Below are 13,346 nucleotides of genomic sequence, written 5' to 3' on the forward strand. Positions count from 1 at the left end.
AAACCTTTTGTAGCATGATAAGGATGGTAGGAGTAAGTTACACTTGGTGAGTTGGAGAAATATATGCATGGTTAAGAGTTTGAGTGGTATTGGTTTCAGGAAATTGCAATCTTTAAATGGGGCTTTCCTAGGGAAGTGGCTTTGGAGGTTTGAGGTGGAAAAGGAAAGGTTATGGCAAAGGGTGACAGTGGCTAGGTTTGGGGAGGATCCTTTCTAGTGGGAAAGTGGGGAGGCGAAAATTCCACGGGTGAGGGGTGTGAAAAGGTATCCTAAAGGTTCTTTCTCAATTCAAAAAGTGGATAACCTTTAAGGTAGGAAAGGGGACAAGGTCAAGTTTTGGGAGGATACTTGGTGGGGAATGAGCCCTTTGAAGGAAAGGTTTCCTTCGACTTTTGCAATTTCAAGAAAGAGGAATCTATCGATTGCTAACTTTTGGGTATCTAATACCGAAGGTACAGGGTGGGGGGCTTGGGGTTTAGGAGATGGTTGAATGATTGGGAGGTATTGGAGGTTATGGAGTTGTAGGGGTTTGTCTTGATAGTGAGTCAAGAATTTTGGACGGCGAGCATTTGAGAATATGGAACACTAACAGCAAGGGCTTATTCTCAGTTCGTTAACATACTTTTCCTCATGTTGCAATGTGGAGTCCAAGGGTGCCATTTAAGGTGGTCTTTTTTGTTTGGTCAGCAATTCAGGAAAGAACTCCCACATTAGATCAGTTGAGGAAAAGGGACTTTGTGGTCCAAATTATTGTTGTATAGGCAGAGTAGAAGAGGAATCGGTGAATCATTTGCTTCTTCATTGTAATGTGGCTAAGGAAGCGTGAGCCCATTTTCTTTCTCGGTTTGGAGTGGTTTGTTGTGTGCCAGATACAATAAGAGGGGTCTTTGAAGAATGGCTTCAATTGGGAGCTAGTTTCCGTCTTTTAAAAAGGTTGATTTGGAGCTTAATGCCACTTGCGATGTGTTGGGGTATTTGGAAGGAAAGAAATATTAGAACTTTTGAGGGCTAGGTTCAATCTAGACAAGAGATCTTCATCTTGGTTCTTGAGTTTCTATTCTTCTGGTGCAAAGTTTTCAAAGAGTTCAAAGGGATTTTCTTTGAAGATTTCCTAGTTTGGTGGGATGGTGTTTGCAATATTGCAGAACCTTAGTCTTTTGTCCTTATATTTTATTTTTTTCTGTTTTGTTGTTTGTTGTTTTCTTTTCTTGGGTTGGTCACCTCGACCTTCCCTTTTGTATTGTGTTTTCCTCCTTTATCAATCAAAAAAAAAGATGTACGATAAACATGAGAAAAAAATAGTGTATATGGAACTCCTACGGACTATAAGACAGACAACCATGCATGCATACACATGGTTCTAAATAGATGTTGATGGTTCACGGTATAAAGAATAATCAACCTATGAAAAAAAAGATAAACATGAGAAAAAAAAGTAGTGTATGAAAAGGAACACCTACGAACTAGAAGACAGACCAACACACACGTACACACGCACACAGTGGGTAGAGTTAGTAGCGGTGGATATTTCTAATTAAAAATACTATAAACCATGGAAAGCATGGTTCCTAAAAGGGGCATGGGTAGAGGCTATGATAATGGATAAAGTTGGATGAAAAAACATGATTATTTAACCCCCAATTGTTGAGAGGGATTGGATGATATTGATGATGATAATTATGGTCATCTTGGGGTATTTATTTGCCATCAATTTTTGTTGGCATCTCCATGTGTCTCCTTAATAAAGTTGCACTTGATATGCTATGCTTGGCTCCTACTTCTAAATCCCATGTACTCAAAGGAACTCTCTGAAGTTCTATATTTTTATTAAACCCTCTCTGGCCTCGTCAACTAACAATTTACATCATCTGAAAATAACAATGATTGCCTTTAGGTTTGACCTCCCTGGCATAGGGAGATTTCGAGAATGATAGACATCTACTGCAGTGTCGTCATTTGCCCACGCTTGAGATAAAGGAACCAGGTTACAAACATGATTGGGAGAATATCCATAAAAATTTCAAATGGAGTTCTTACAATAGCCCAGTTGAAAGAGTTATAAGAGTCAAACTGCTTGAAGAAGTACTGAGTCTCATTGATGCATGTCAAAAGCAGAAGATAAAAAATCCAAATTCTATAGTACATTATGTAATACCAAACCTCTAAAAGTTGCAAACCAACACAATTTTAGAAAACAGAGAAAAGTGAAGAATGGTATATCGGAAACTTTTAGCAGCATTAGTAAGAAACCACACCTGTGTCAAATACTTGAATGCATCTACAACAGGAGTAATCATATCCCTGTACGCCTCAATCTGTACACATCAAAGTCCCAAACCATCATGATCTCTTGTGAAAGAAGTAGAGCTATTATCGTTATACTAATCACCAGAAAAAGAAAATACCTGGTGAACAATTGTTCGAAGTACAGTCAAGGGATTGGCATGAGCTAGTTTTGCTACCATACGGCCCAATTGCTTCAAATTTTCTTTCGCAAGCCGTTTCAAAATCCTTCTGGTATCCAACTGCAGAACAAATGATGAAGCACTAAGTGTGCAGCGATTAATGAAATACATCTATATAATAAAACACAACTGTGGACCTCACTCCAGCAACAGTTATGGAGGATAAATTGGGGTCCGCACTACCTCCAATTTACTCTCCTCTTCATCCCCTTCAACTTTATTGTCTTCCCTCCCCCACCCCCATTTTTCAATATTATTACTTTCTTTCCTCTTTTTCCCCATTTTTCAATAGTACCCATCTAACTTAATTATCTTTTCTCTTTTACCCAGTAAACACCAAAGAGGATGCTCATGCTCCTTTACCCCCTTTCTAAAATAATACATCTCCAACTTCATTATTTTTCCTCTTTTACCCCCCTTAACCCAAAGATTCTTTAATGATACCCCTCTAACTTTATTATTTTTTCCTTTTTTACCCCCCTAACCCCAAAGAAGCTGCCCGTGCCATAGGCATGGGCGAACTCTAGTGTTCCAATAAGGAAGAGAAGAGTACCTTTGCAGTCTGCCTTGCAGTTAAAACCATGGGAATCCGCTCATCATCTTTTTCCCATTCTCCATACAAACGATAGCGTGCCTAAACAGACAAGATTCAGTTAGCCTGTTTGTCCACCACGCTTAGAAATTACCAAAATGAAAAAACTGATAGAACAGATGTAATGCCAACCTCATATGGGAGGAGTGACATTACTTCCCATATCTCCTGCCCCACTGCAGGATTTGCAGGTATTAACTGCAAAGAAGGAAGTAAACACGTTCCTAGGGCTTCCTCAACCCTTAGCTTAGCTTCTTTTAGGTGCAGACGAGGATCTCGACTCCCACTATCAGCAGACTCAGGATTACTTGCTCTTCCACCAGAACCTATAAGCTCCAGTGCAGACAGGTAATAGCCTCTTAATACTCTACAAACCTGCTCATAAATATCAAAGATGGCCAATTCGAGATGAGATAAACAATAAACTTCAATTCAAAGAAAGACAGATCGTATAGAAAACAACAAAACCTGAAGCAAGGAATTGTTTGACACACCTTCTGTAGCAGCACAACGTTACGGTAGAGGTAAGGTCCAGCAGAAGCAAGCATCTGGAAAAGTTCTTTAGGAAGATCCACAAAAGATCTTTGGATTGATGATGTATCAGTTACTTCCAAGGCATCAGAACCAGATCCAGAAGGAAACCCAAAACACTGAAGATGTAATTGGCGAATAATATCGTATGCGGGAGAGATTGATTTTTCAATGAGCCTAGTCGCATATGACATGGTGTTATTCAAATAAGCACACAAAAAAAACAAATATATATAGCCGACGCCTTTGTCTTATATGGGTTAAAAGTTTCGGAATGGGCGGATTTTATGGGAGGATGATTCTTATGGGGAGGAGATCATCCTCACAAAAATCAGCCCAATCTGAAACTTCTAACCCCATCAAAAGTGGTTTAGAATTGTGTACCGTCGATTTTTTACCATTAATTTGTAAATCACTTTTGATGGGGTTAGATATTTCAAATTGGGCTGATTTTTTGTGAGGAAGATCTCCTCACCATAGAGATCATCCACACAAAAAATCTGCCCAATCCGAAACTTTTAAGCCATATAGGACACATTGGCTGCCAAACACCACCCATATATATATGGGGAATGCTAATGTCCAGGACCTCATGGGAACGTTAGCATTCTCCACCACGTTTTTTTCCAATAATTACCCTACCTATTTGTCTTTTAGTGGAAAAGATAGGGGTATGTTGGTCTTTTACATAATAAATGCTTGTTTGCATTGATTGCCAAAGCATTTATTGCAAATAAGACCTTTAATCTAAAGAATAAACGCCCTTAACATTTATTATGTAAAAAGACTAATATACTCTTTTCTTTGTCACTAAAAGACAAAATGCATAAGGGTATTATTGGAAAAAATTATATATATATATATGGGGGCATGCAGCTCACAACCTTATTCTCACAAAAGTCTCACAATACGTTTGTCCTATGTGGCTTAAAAGTTTCGGATTGGGCTGCTTTTTTGTGAGGATGATCTCTATGGTGAGGAGATCATCGTCATCAAAAATCAGCCGAATCTGAAACTTCTAAGTCCATAAAAAGTGGTTTACAACTTTTTGGTAAACAATCGACGGTTCACAATTCTAAAACCACTTTTGATGGATTTAGAAGCTTCAGATTCAGCTGATTTTTTGTGAGGATGATCTTCTCATCATAGAGATCATCCTCACAAAAAATCATCCCAATCTGAAACTTTTAATCCACATAGGACAAACATGTTGTGAGACTTTTGTGAGAATAAGATTGTGAGCCGAACACCCCCCATACATATATATTCTTCATATCAATGCCAAGAAATGAGATGCAAAACTAAAATGGGGAAAAAATTTCATAAAATTTAAGAGACTTTGTATAACCTAATAGAAGATAGTGAAAAGGCATTATATTTTTATAGGTCAACACAGTGCACTAAAACCTGGTGGTCTATAATTATTTCAACCGAAAACACAAAATAATTGGCTTGAAAATACCTAAACAAGCCCTCACAGATCTGAATATGTGCCACAGGATTAAGAGGAGAGAGGCGGTCAAATAGTATGTGTGCGTGGTACCTGAAAAATAATCAGAGAGAGGTAATATAATGTTGGCTCTGACAAAATCCAAATGTTGTTTCTGAATCATTTAGCACCAAGATATTGCAATATATGTAATGCCCATGAAAAAGATGCAATAAGTGGCATCGAACAGTACATTAAAAAATAAAAAAGCATAGGACTCATTCAAAATACTGGCATAGGAAATTCCTAACACATGAAGATAAAGTTATCCTGACCAAGGAAACAATTTCAGTAACTAAGAGGCTGGAAACTTAATTATCTTTCCTTTCTTGATAGGTATAGGATTAGGGGTTAGCAAATGAAGTTGGATTCAAGGGGGTTTGAACCGGGAAAAATCCACGTCCTAGGTTCAAACTCCCTTGAGCAACCCAAATGCACCAAATCCACAAATATGTTTTTGACTGAACTAACATATCAATAGAACTTGAAGTAGAGCCAAACTTACCAGTCATCAACAGAAAGAAATCCACTGAGCAAACCCAAATTCTGGTTGTTTTCAAGCTCAGGAGAATGCTCGGCAACAGCTTCACTTTCCATGTCTATGGCAGCATAAAGATCTATTGTTACATCTCCTTGTTTCTCATCGTCCATCAGATCCTTCCCAGTAGCAGCCAGATTTATTTTACCAATTTTGTTAGCCTACACAAGAGTAGTACAACTAAGAATCAAACATAATTGTATAACCATCGGTTTAAATTAGAGACCTATTGGCATCCCAACTTTTAGTTATTACAACCCAATTTCTTAAATTATTATCACACCCCAATTAAAGATTAAAACACACTATTCAAACATTACAAAGATATGAATCAAATTATTAATAACATTACAAAATATTATAACATTCATCCAAACAATTTCAGTAGTTGTTTACAATTAGGATTAGGATAATGTAAAAATCCTAAACTTAAAAATAGAAATCTAACAACAAAAAAAGAGCTACGATTGGCACCCCAACTTTTACTTATTCTCAACCATTAATTTTTTATTTTTAATTGGGGTGTAATAACTAAAAGTTGGGGTGCCAATAGCAGCTCTCTTAAATTAACAGAGTATCAATTTTTTAGTTGAAATTCTTTCTAAAACTTGAGAAACCTGTCCAAATCCATTAGAAACAACTGCAAGAATATGGCACAAACAACAAATAATGGATATGTTTAATAACATTCTCCTAAAAATCTATATAAACAAAACTCACAAACTAATATCCACAAAATCCTACAATTCTCTACCTAACAAAATGAACCAAGGAAATAATACAATCTGCATATTGCTGAAGGGGGTGTACCTCATCAAAACGCTTTGCCGAAATTGCATCATAATGCTCAAAGGCATCTTCGTCCTTCGGAAGCAAATGTGCATATCTGAAATGGAAAGCAACTGATCATCGAAAAGCAATAACAGACATTACATGTTGACGTTAGGAAATATAAGATCACCAAGTAAATAGGAAAACAAGGCAAATTCGAAAAGAAAACAAATTAAAGGAAAAAAAATGAGAATAATAATAAAGGGGCCATTGCAGACCTTACAAACTTATTGAAAACATTGTAAATGAACAAGTATTAGCAAATGAAAGAAGCATAACCAAAACGCTTCTACACGAACTGCCTACGAGGATTCTGAGAACCTTGTCAACAACCACAAACAGAACCTGTCATCCCGTGATTAGGGCAACTTGCTCTTCCACCCAATGTAACAGTGTTCCCCACACTTTCAAATCCCTGTCATGCCCATATGGGAACCCTCTGATGTAGTGATGTCCAATGCAAGCTCTATATAGTATTCATTTTCCACCATCTATATAAAACACAACAAAGCCTCCCTAAATGAAGCAATTAGAGAAACCACTACTTCAACACTTGCACCCAAGCTTAAGACTTAAAATTCAGCATTCATCCTCACAACCTTATGGAAAAGACTTCAGAGTTCAGGCTGTATAATGATGCCAAAAATTGTTTCTATGCATCATGAAGCTTCTAATGTGGATATCACATAACAAATTTCTACTTAAAAAGCTAACAGCCCATCTCTTCCAAAGTCACGTTCTTTATGTGGGTGGCTATGCTCGATTGCATTTTGATAACTAACCATCTCAGAGGTAGAGGAATCTATGTTTTGAATAAGTGCATTCATGTTACTCCAAGGAAAAGAATGGTGGACCGATTTATGCATTTTCCATCTTCCAGATATATTCAGAACTTCTTCCACATTTCTTTTGGAATAAGATGGGTAATGTCGAAGAGTGCTCTCGCCTTAATTGAGGGCATATGGAGGTCACATCCCTTATAGGCAGCCTTCTTTGGTGGCTATCCCCTCCAAATGACATTATTATGACAGTGAAACCAACCATATTCTCTTGGGCATATATTTTGTGCAACATGAGGATATCCACACCAAAGGGTTAGTCTTTAATTGGAACCAGATTATATCCAATTTGTCATTGGTTCTTATTTGTCTTTTCTTTTCCTGATATCAGGTCCCATGGACATCCTTGCACCATACATTTTGGTTATATCAGAATGTATGGTGCATTGATCGCCAAGTTTCAATGTCAAATTTATGTCCCAAACAAAATAAGTAACACAACATTACAAAAACCAAGAATGCGTTTTCAATTGAAATTGCTCCCACGTCTTACGAAAAGAGAAAATATGCAAGAGATACCTTTCGCATGCAGCACAGGTATTTACATATATTCAAAAAACAAAAAAGGATAAGACCATACCAATCCTAAAATAAAATAAAATAAAAACTGGAAGTAGAAACAACAAGTATTGAAGCAAACAGATCACCACTGAGAATGTATGAAACTCGCCTTTTTTAGTCTGACACGACGTATTCAGCATCAATGAATATAGATACTAAACTGGGCGAAGTTCCCAGTGCCAGCTGCTCCTATGCATAATAATCAATGGTGGCTTTATGAAACTCGTCTTTTAGTCTTAACACAACGTATTCATTGTCACTGAATATGAAGTTCCAACCGATAGCTGCTCATATGCACAATAATCAATGGCGGCTTTGTGGATGTTCTCAAGTACTTCAATCACTGCAACAATGCCAATAAGGGTTCCTTCCTCCAATGAGATTCTTTGATATTCCTAGGAAGCTGACAACCTTAAATGATTTTATGCATAGATCATACTCCTTCCCAGTTCAGACTAAACCATATGCATCTTATGAACGTAAAAGTCCATCAATTAATCACTAACCTATTACAATCCCAAGATTCATACCAATGGATCAGAAACACATGGAACTGTTCCTATTATTCTTGGGATAGTAAAAACTCCATTAACTCTCCTCCAGAGCATACATGTCCTTTCTCAGGTATCCAAAGTATGAACATCCAACAAAGAAAAGAACAGAATAGGCTGTTGAGTGAATATTTTCCTCCATTCTTGGGTGTGTCATACCCCGGTTAAGCCGCGTGACCCCTCTTATATTCATGGTTCTCCCCCTCTCCAACAGATCGGTATTTTAGAATAGTTAATTGGTTAACATGGTATCAGAGCGCTAGGTTCGTATAGGTCATGGGTTCAATTCTTTCCACCCTTATGGGTAAGGGGGAGTGTTGAGTGTATAAATCTGAGACAGCAGCAGTTCATACCGAAAACTGGATCACAAGAACCTCTAGCTTGTATACACAGCATTCTCTCAATCAAAAGCCAAGCCCTCAATAACCTTTTTGCATGCCTTAATCCTTAATTCTATCCACATTTTCCAACTACCAACATTTAGTCATCATTGTATCTTAGCAAGCATTACACCATAACAAAGAGTGAATATAGGCAATTCAACCATGTTTCACTACAAGAGCTTCATTGAAAATTTATTTCTAGTACAACTTCTGCATAGTCGTAGCTTCAAATAAAGCAACATTTTAGATGGAAAGGAAAGTCATATCCGGAGCAGATAAACCAAAAAGCTTTGTTCCCTACTCATAGAGAAAGGAGGCCAGAGAATTAGGTTCTCATCTTCAAATCTAGCCTTTCAATTTTTCATTTTCCTTCCATGGTGTAATAATATCAGTCTGTTTTCCTTCTGTTTAAAAACCCAAATCCACTGCGAACCCACCAAAGAACAAAGCATAACACAAATAAGTCCAACTAACAGGGCTTTTGTGACAAAATAGCCAACAGATCAAACCAACTTCTCATCGTCTTGTACCTACTCGAGGCAAGTGATATTACCAATTGGTGATGATCAAGTATTATAGAGAAAGAAAATCAACTGTTAGCCAAAAAAAAAATCTAATAGAGAACACCAACACTATTCATGTCACAAACACAATTAGTTAGAACAAAAACAAGATGGAATTTCTTATCGTGCATTTAGCATCACACATCATAAAGAACCTATGACTGCTGAGCAAGCATGCTTACGGACAATGCATGAACCAGATTACAACACGCGACATCTAAAGCAAAGGACATGGGAGACTATAATTGAACGAGTAGCAATTAGGGGGAAAAAGCAATTAATAAATAAATTACACACAAAATACTTACATGCTATCAAGATCAATGAAGTCTGCCTTCACCAACACAGCTGTAAGCCGATAAAGCCCAAAAGGAACGGGATCATTTACTTCCATTCGCTGATAATATTGAAACTTGAACCCTAGTATTTGAGAAGCATGAGACTGTAAAACATGAAAAGATCAATGAATTAATGATGAGCAAAGAAATGGAATTCGTTCATATAGCACCCAAAAAAAATGTAACCAGACACAAAATTAGCCATTGATCAAAACTGAATAATTCTCTATACCTTAGGGAAAATAGGTATCAAGTCTAAAAATACATTATTATCAGCCTGAAGTTCGAAACACTCCAAAACCTGGTGCATCACAAAGTAAAAGACAGAACCATGGTGCATGAGAATTAATTGAGGACAGAGCTTGACTTACCAAATTTTTTGCCATAATAACAAATATAACATTATCTACAGATTTAACAAAAATCTTCAAGTAAGATGCTTCTGTTTTTTTTTTTTTTTTTTGGTAAGAAAGATCCTTCTTTCAATTAGTAGAAAGAACAAGAACCAAAATTTCTAGTAAAATTCATCACACCAAAAGGGTAGAGTAAAATTTTGCATACTGAATCAGGATTGTAAACAAATGAAACAACTTACAATATCAAAAACACGATTTGGATCAAGATCGAAGTGTCCAATTAATGACTGCAGAGATCACAAGGTAGAGAGGATCAAGATAACCATCCAATAAATCAGATTAAAAGAAATGTTTGTGAGAATGTTGTCAAAACCTTAATTATGCTGACAGTTGCTCCAGATACATTCTCAGTTAAAGCTACTGTACCACTTTGGCAAAGAAGGGTAACCTACAAAAATTAACAGAATGTAAATATCATGAAGGAGAACTGAAGACTTTCTTGAAGAAATTCTGATAGTAGTTTACTACAAAAGGAAATCAGATACAGACTCAAGAACAAAGAAGCTCACGAGTTCTCTAACTCCAGTGAGCATATCCCATTAACTCTTCCAAAACAAAATAGTAGTATTTATTTGCATTCCTAAACAATGTTTGGATTGTTCTCCTCATTAAAATATAAGTATTGGATTTATGTGTTTATTTTATTTTTATTTTTTGTGTGGGGGTGAGGGGGAGTGATCTTGTAGCTAATATGGGACGCATAGTGGATGCTTCCATGACATACCTTGGCCTACTTTTGGGAAATCTTAGCGATCCAAGTTATGTTGGGAACATGTAAAAGAAAATTCAAAAGAGACTAGCATGATGGAAGAATAGATACCTATCTAAAGGCACGATCACTTTAATCAGACATGTGCTCTCTAGCCTTGCAGTTTGCTACCAGTCCTTACTTGTGATTCTTACTCAGCAAAGTAAACGTAGGTATGTAAATCAAGGAATGAGGAGGTTTGGAATCTCAAGGACATGAACAAAGCTTTATGCAGTGGTTTCTTATTCAAGAAATGGTTATAAGGATAGCTGACAAAGTCAACAGTTATCTGAACATAGTAATGGGTTGCAAAAAAAAAAAAAAAAAAGGTAAGCAAAGTAGAAAAGGTTGATATTAGGAGGATCTTCAGTGTGGAGAGTCTCCATCAAAGGATGCCTTTCCAGTTCTATTCTCATCATAGTACGGAAAGGGATGCCTGGTATAACATTGTGTGGAAAGTAGCAGTGAGAAGGATTCATGGAATTTGGGGCTTAGAATGGCCCCTATGATTGAAAGATAGATATCTATTGTGAAGAAGAGAGTATGGATATGAGAACATAAGCCAGGGATGGGGCTCCCCAAAGTTGGCATTATTTTTGGGGACAGCTATCTCAGACAAGATATTAAAAGAGGGCCATCAATTAGCAGGAAGAAGATATATGCGACTTATTGTTTTATGTGCAAATCAAATGGAGAATAGGCCATCTAATTCTTCTTCGGGAATTTGTTAGGGATGAATGGAGCATGACCTTCTTTCTCTCTGAAACATACTTTACCATGCTCAGAAGTGTCGTGGTCATCTTTCTAAGCTGGTCTAGGAGTGCTTTCTCTTCTAGAGATTGTGTTGTGGAGGCAGGATTTTTTTTTTGTTGTTGTTGCAATTTGTGGAAAGAAAGATATAGACTCACTTTTCATGGGAACGAGGAATATGGTCAATTTATATTTTGGTTTCGATGACTAAACCCATTATGTTCCTTTGGTCTTCGATTGTAAAACACTGTAAAAGATATTTTCTTTGAGGACATTTTATTCAAATGGGATATAACTATAAATTAGAGGTCGTAATCTCCTTGACTTCCTTTTTTTTTTTGTTTTTAATTGGTAAGCGTGCTTTTAATGAGTTCAATAACTCGGTGTTGACGGGATTTGAACCCAGATCTCTGGTATCATCCCCCAAAGACTTTACCAACTAAGCTAGCTAGCACTTGCATTGTAGACTCCCTGTCTCTTATAAATATAGCCTGTGGGTCACTTCAACCTTCTAGATTGTTGTATTCTTTTGATGAGTTAGTCTTTCAAAAACAAATATTTAAATATATATATAGGGTCCCGTTCGGCACCCTACGCTTTACCCTACATGTTTTGTCCTACATGGGTTAGAAGTTTTGGAATAGGCTGATTTTTGGTGAGGATGATCTCTACGGTGAGGAGATCATCCTCACCAAAAATCAGCCCATTCCAAAACTTCTAACCCCATCAAAAATGGTTTACAAAAAATGGACGGTCGATTTTTCAACTTGCAAACATGTGGCTAGAAATTTCGAAATGGGCTGATTTTTGGTGAGGGGGATCTTCTAACCGTAGAGATCATCCTCACCAAAAATCAGCCCATTCCAAAACTTCTAACCCATGTAGGACAAAACACGTAGGGTAAAGTGTAGGGTAAAGCATAGGGTGCCGAACATTTCCCATATATATATATATATATATAACACTTCTCTATCAGTTCCACAAGAATTCTCCAAGAGCAAAGGACCAAATGGGATCCAAGCACAGAGCTGTCCTCGCTACTATTTTCTTGTTTCGCTCCCATCCGAACACTTAGTTTAATAATATTCTCTTCTAGATTAAATAAAATAAAATCAAGAACATTTCTTTCCGCAGTACTCATAGAGGCTTACGCCAACACCTTCACATTTTAAAACATTGGATGCCTGCTACAATACCCATAAAAGTGCATATTTCATTATGAAAGACCAAAAGAAATCTTTTAAGGTATCTAAGTCAACATTCCCAATTAAAGTAGCATAAATTTATAAGTTCAACTTTAGGAGCCACTAATTAAAAAGACAATCAATTGATGAAAAGATTGAAGAGACGCTAAGACAAAAAATTCAATCTCAAGTTTCAACTATGATAGAAAATAGGGGTGCAACTTGATCCGGTTCAAACCGAACCGATAGCTTTGGGCTGGGTTGGTTCAGTTTTGGAACAAGTTGCGGTTCGGTTTAAGGTTAAGAAAATGGAGAACCAATCAATTTGGTTCAATTCTCGGTCCAAGGCTTGTATAGAACCAAACCCTTATATAATAATAAATATATTTTAATTTATTAGGAACTATTTTATGAGCTATGACAGATTAATGACTTCCCTTTTATGGATAGATTGATGGCTTTTTATGAATAGATTAATGATTTATTATATGAAATTTCAGGTTTATTATTTATTATTATTGTTTTTTTTTGTTACAAATATGTTGCTTTCAATGATAGGATATTGCA

General features: G+C 36.7%; 1 protein-coding gene across 3 annotated transcripts in view; it reads right to left on the reverse strand.

Annotated features, from left to right (window-relative positions):
• THO2 overlaps positions 1-13,346 on the reverse strand; it is a 56,106-nt gene that overhangs the window by 27,355 nt on the left and 15,405 nt on the right. For 2 of the 3 annotated variants that reach the window (XM_086447268.1, XM_086447269.1), the window contains exons 7-18: positions 10,411-10,485; positions 10,277-10,324; positions 9,914-9,982; positions 9,652-9,785; positions 6,426-6,501; positions 5,583-5,776; positions 5,051-5,131; positions 3,552-3,765; positions 3,190-3,432; positions 3,019-3,099; positions 2,406-2,525; positions 2,256-2,315 (exon numbers count right to left, since the gene is read on the reverse strand). In XM_086447268.1, the coding sequence (XP_086303394.1) occupies positions 2,256-2,315; positions 2,406-2,525; positions 3,019-3,099; positions 3,190-3,432; positions 3,552-3,765; positions 5,051-5,131; positions 5,583-5,776; positions 6,426-6,501; positions 9,652-9,785; positions 9,914-9,982; positions 10,277-10,324; positions 10,411-10,485 (1,395 nt within the window). Of the gene's footprint in view, positions 1-2,255; positions 2,316-2,405; positions 2,526-3,018; positions 3,100-3,189; positions 3,433-3,551; positions 3,766-5,050; positions 5,132-5,582; positions 5,777-6,425; positions 6,502-7,955; positions 9,194-9,651; positions 9,786-9,913; positions 9,983-10,276; positions 10,325-10,410; positions 10,486-13,346 lie in introns of those variants that run through there. The other variant, XM_086447270.1, reaches the window with a different exon arrangement.

Source organism: Akebia trifoliata, chromosome 7 (assembly GCF_017979445.1).
Source record: "Akebia trifoliata isolate Shusen 1 chromosome 7, ASM1797944v1, whole genome shotgun sequence".
NCBI classification, from domain to species: domain Eukaryota; kingdom Viridiplantae; phylum Streptophyta; class Magnoliopsida; order Ranunculales; family Lardizabalaceae; genus Akebia; species Akebia trifoliata.